The sequence below is a fragment of the Apteryx rowi genome, unplaced genomic scaffold (assembly GCF_003343035.1).
Source record: "Apteryx rowi isolate R43461 unplaced genomic scaffold, aptRow1 scaffold_975, whole genome shotgun sequence".
In the NCBI taxonomy this organism is placed as follows: domain Eukaryota; kingdom Metazoa; phylum Chordata; class Aves; order Apterygiformes; family Apterygidae; genus Apteryx; species Apteryx rowi.
This window is the reverse complement of record NW_020451288.1, coordinates 179355-184226: the sequence shown is the minus strand read 5'-3', so window position 1 is coordinate 184226 and position 4872 is coordinate 179355. Positions and strand designations below refer to the sequence as shown.

The 4872-nt window shown below is 70.0% G+C and overlaps 2 protein-coding genes across 2 annotated transcripts in view; both read left to right on the top strand.

Annotated features, from left to right (window-relative positions):
* PGLYRP2 (peptidoglycan recognition protein 2) overlaps positions 1-2706 on the top strand; it is a 4356-nt gene extending 1650 nt beyond the window's left edge. The window contains exons 2-4 of the mRNA XM_026054931.1: positions 316-1155; positions 2057-2267; positions 2367-2706. Of these exons, the coding sequence (XP_025910716.1) occupies positions 316-1155; positions 2057-2267; positions 2367-2706 (1391 nt within the window). The remainder of the gene's footprint in view (positions 1-315; positions 1156-2056; positions 2268-2366) is intronic.
* Positions 2707-3740: 1034 nt separating this feature from the next.
* The window catches only part of RASAL3 (RAS protein activator like 3), a 13881-nt gene continuing 12749 nt past the window's right edge, over positions 3741-4872 (top strand). Inside the window, exon 1 of the mRNA XM_026054930.1 lies at positions 3741-3823. Within this exon, the coding sequence (XP_025910715.1) occupies positions 3755-3823 (69 nt within the window). The 5' untranslated portion in view covers positions 3741-3754. The remainder of the gene's footprint in view (positions 3824-4872) is intronic.

Below are 4872 nucleotides of genomic sequence, written 5' to 3'. Positions count from 1 at the left end.
CCTTGCTCCGGGTGCTCTTGCCTTGCTCCGGGTGCACCCACCTTGCTCCGGGTGCATTCGCCTTGCTCCTGGTGCACCTTGCTCCAGGTGCACCCACCTTGCTCCGAGTGCCTTCCTCTTGCTCCGGGTGCACCCACCTTGCTCCAGGTGCACCCACCTTGCTCTGGGTGCACCCACCTTGCTCCAGGTGCTCTTGCCTTGCTCCGGGTGCACCTTGCTCCGGGTGCACCTTGCTCTGGGTGCCTTCCCCTTGCTCCAGGTGCACCTTGCTCCGGATGCACCCACCTTGCTCCGGGCACCTTCCCCTCGTTCCAGGTCACCTCCCGCGCCACATGGACACGCTGGTGCAGATCGTGGAAGCCCTGGAGGCCACCAACGCCACGGAGGACTTGGCCGGCGGCGCGCCGGAGCTGGGACGGGCGCTGGGCGGCGGCGGCACCCCGCTGCTGCGCGCTGTGCTGGGCGTCCCACCGGGCGTCCCACCGGGTGTCCCGCCGGCCCTGGACCCGGAGCAGCGGGCGCTCCTCGCCGAGCTCCTGCACCCCGAGGTCCCCGAGCGCGGCGTGGTGCTGGCGCCCGACGGCTCCACCGTGGCCGTGGCCCCTCTGCTCGCCGGCCTCGAGGTCGGGCTCAAGCGCGCCGCGACGCTGGCACCCGCCACCGCGGCCACCCCGGCGCCCGTGGACCCGCTCTACGCCGTCACCCTGGCCGAAGCCTTGGGCACCTCCTACCTGCTGGCCCGCGCCAACGGCAGCCGGGCCACCCTGGGGCCCGACGGGTGCTGGGACGACGTGGAGGACCCGCAGGTCTTCACCCTGGCGGGTCCTCCCTCGCCCRTCCCCGACGCCGTGGCCAACGGGGCGATGGACGGGGTGCTGCTGGGCGCCCGCCTGGCCGAGGAGCYGGCGCCGCTCGCCGTCCTGCTCCGGAGCTACTACTACGCCGGCGCGGTGGGCGAGCGGGCGCCCAGCAGCTTTCGGCGCGGGCGCTTCGGCGCCCGCACGGCGCCGGAGAAGCTGGAGGAGGAGGTGGCGGCCGCCTTGCGCCTGCTGCGGGTGCTGCCGGCCACCCGGTCCCTCCTGGAGGACGTGGGGGACGAGGAGGTGGCGGCCATGGCTCGCCGGGCGGCGCGGGACTTCACGGACGCCTAYGTAGGTAGGGAGGCGGCGCGGGGCCACCGGGGTGGAGGAGCGGGTGCAGGGTGCTGGGGTGGCATCGGGGAACCCGCTTGGGTGGGTGCGTGGGACGCCCTGGGGACACCCGGGAGCTGGTGCTGCTGGCGGGGAGTCGAGCTCCGGGCAGCGATCGGTGCCACGTGGTCTGGGATTGATGGACATCGGGGTGTCCCCTAGATGGACACTGGGATGTCCCCTGGATGGACCTCCGGATGTCCTCTAAATGGACACCAGGGTGTCCCCTGACTGATGGACACTGGTATGTCCCCTGGATGGACATCAGAATGTCCTCTAGATGGACACCAGGGTGTCCCCTGACTGATGGACATCGGGGTGTCCCTTGGATGGACATTGGGATGTCTCTTGGATGGACACCAGGGTGTCCCCTGACTGATGGACACTGTGATGTCCCCTGGATGGACCTCAGGATGTCCCCTAGATGGACACCGGGGTGTCCTCTGACTGACAGACACCGGGGGGTCCCCTAGATGGACACTGGGATGTCCCCTGGATAGACATCAGGATGTCCCCTAGATGGACACTGGGGTGTCCCCTGGATGGACATCAGGAGGTCCCCTGGATAGACACCACCGTGTCCCCTACACAGGCACCGCTCTGTCCCCTAGACAGAGGGTCCCTGGGCACCAACACGTCCCCTGGCTGGACACCAACGCGTCCCCTAGAGAGACACCACCATGTCCCCTGGACAGGGGGTCCCCAGACACCAGCGTCCCCTAGACAGGCCCTGCCGTGTCCCCAAGCGGGTCCCCGGCCACATCTCCACGCATCCCCAAAAGGCGTCCCCAATCCCAAGGGTCTCCCGGGCGGCTCGCGGCGCTCCCGCCACCCTCTCCCGCGTGTCCCCCCCCCACCCCCCGCAGAGTGCCCGGCCGTGGTGCCGCGGTGCATGTGGGGCGCCCGTCCCTACCGGGGCACCCCAAGCGCCCTGAAGCCACCGCTGCCCTTCGTCTACATCCACCACACCTATGAGCCGGGCGCCCCGTGCCGCACCTTCGCCGCCTGCGCCGGCGCCATGCGCGCCATGCAGCGCTTCCACCAGGACGCCCGCGGCTGGGACGACATCGGCTACAGGCGAGTCCCAGGGTGCCGGGTGTCCTCCCCCCGGGATGGGTGGGAGTCTCCTCCGCGGTGGTGGCACCCGCCCGGTTTTAACGCCGCCACCTCCCGCAGCTTCGTGGTGGGCTCCGACGGGTACCTCTACGAGGGCCGGGGTTGGCGCTGGGTGGGCGCCCATACGCGCGGCTACAACCGCCGCGGCTACGGCGTGGGCTACGTGGGCGACTACACGGCCAGCCCGCCCGACGCCCACACCCTGGCCCTGGTGCGCGACGCCTTCCTGCCCTGCGCCGTGCGGGCCGGCCGCCTGCGGCCCGACTACGCCCTGCGCGGTCACCGGCAGATGGGGCGCACCGAATGTCCCGGCGACTCGCTCTTCCGCGAGATCGAGACCTGGCGGGGTTTCCAGGCGAGCRGCGCGGCGAGTTCGGCGCCCGTTCACTCTGAAACCTAATGATGGCAAGTTCAGCACCCGTTCACTCTGAAGCCTAATGATGGCAGCCCGAGCTGAGCGCTGCGGGAGCTGAGGATTTGGGGACGGTGGGATGGGGATGTGGCATGCCGGGACTGACCGCGGCTTCTTTGCTTCGCAGTGAGGATTGGCCACATGGATGCCGGCTGGGATGGATGCCGGCCCGCATGGATCCTAGTCCGGATGGATCTCGGCTTGATGGGTGCCAGCCTGGACGGATCGTGGTCTGGATGGGTCCTGACCTGATGGATCCTGGCCCGGATGGACCCCGGCTTGATGGGCGCCAGCCTGGATGGACGCCGGAGCTGTCCTGAACCCGGAGCAGCCAAAGGGCTGGAAAACTCCCGGCAATAAAACCGGTGCCAGGACGGCGGCTTGGGAGAGCCCTGGGGGAAACTGAGGCACGGGGTGGGGGTGGGCGCCGCCTCCGTGCGGTTGTGGGAGAGGATTAAGCGAGGGACCCAGGCGTCCAGGCCTGCTCCCAGCTGCTGGGCTCGGTGCTCCGTGGCATGTGTGTTTGCACACGTATGTGCACGCGTGTAAGGCGGTGTGTGCGCGCGGCAGCATCTGTGCACGCGTGTGTGTGTGTGTGCACATTTGTGCCCGCCTGTGTGTGCATTTGTGCCCGTGTGCACATTCACGTGTGTGCACACATGTGCACACTGCACGTGTATTTATGTCCATGCACATGTTCACGCGTGTGCACACGTGTGCACACCTGCACGTGTATGTATGTCCATGCACACGTTCATGTGTGTGCACACGTGTGCGTGTGCGTTTAAGCACGCGCGCACACGGCACCCTCACGTTGCCGCGAGCCACGTCCCCGTTCACACAACCCCCTTCCCCAATGCCGTGAGACCCGGGCGCTCCTTTCCCCGCCGCCCGTTCACTCTGAAACCTACTGACACCCACCGACCTGAGCATACGGCGGCAGTGCGTGCGAGCCGGCCCGCCCGAGCGCGCGGAAAAAACATCGGCGGGTGCAGAGGCGGAGGTGAGGGTGTGCCTGAAACTCCTGCCTGGTCACATGGGGAAGCCGCGGCAGGAACCGGGGCGGCCCGAGCCCGGGTGCCGCGGCAGGCAGCGAGCGGCCGAGGTACCTCCCGGGGCGGGGGGGGGACACGGCAGCGGGTGGCACCTCGGGGTGATGCTCCGCCGACGGGTGCACCCGGAGGACGGGGTGAGGGGGGGGGTTGCTGGGGAGCACCGGGTGCAAGGACGCCTTGGGGGGACGGGGAGGTGACACCGGGGGTGAAGGGAGCCCCCGAAAGCGCTGGCACCGCTGCACCCCCCCACCCCAAGGCCTGGGCGCCCACCCCGGCTCGGCGCTTGGGTGCCGGGATCCCCAATTCGGGTGCTGCCGCGGTGGCACCCGGCTCACTTCCACCCCCGGGGACAGGCCCGGAGATGGGGGTGGTGTCACCATGAGGTGGCCTTGGGGTGCAACCTGCCCCCCCCCCCAAAAACCTGCACCCACACGTGCACCCTTGGGTGGGGGGGGGCGCCCATCACCGGGGCCTTGCGTCGGAAGGAGCAGGTGGCGGGAGGAAACGCGGCAGCGGCGGTGCCGGGGGGGAAGCGTGGCGGCGGCGGCGCCAACGGAAGCATCTCCGGCGCCCGCCTGCACCYGGGGCCAGGGCGGCTGCAGGCCACCACCCGCCCCCGGTGTCACCCTACGCCGGGGCCACCGCGCCCCGGTGTCGCCGAGCCCCGGTGCCGCCGCGCCCTGGCGGGGCCACGCGGAGAGACCGGTTCGGCGTGGGGCAGGGGCCAGCGTGGGCACCCACGGGGACGGGGAGCTCCTGGGTGGGCATGGACACCCCCATGCCATGAGCACCCATGGGGACGGGGAGCCCCTGGGTGGGCATGGACACCTCCGTGCCATGAGCACCCATGGGGACGGGGAGCCCCTGGGTGGGCATGGACACCTCCATGCCATGAGCACCCGTGGGGACGGGGAGCCCCTGGGTGGGCATGGACACCTCCATGCCATGAGCACTCATGGGGATGGGGAGACCCTGGTGGGCATGGACACCCCCGTGCCATGAGCACCCATGGGGATGGGGAGCCCCTGGTGGGCATGGACACCTCCATGCCATGAGCACCCATGGGGACGGGGAGCCCCTGGTGGGCATGGACACCTCC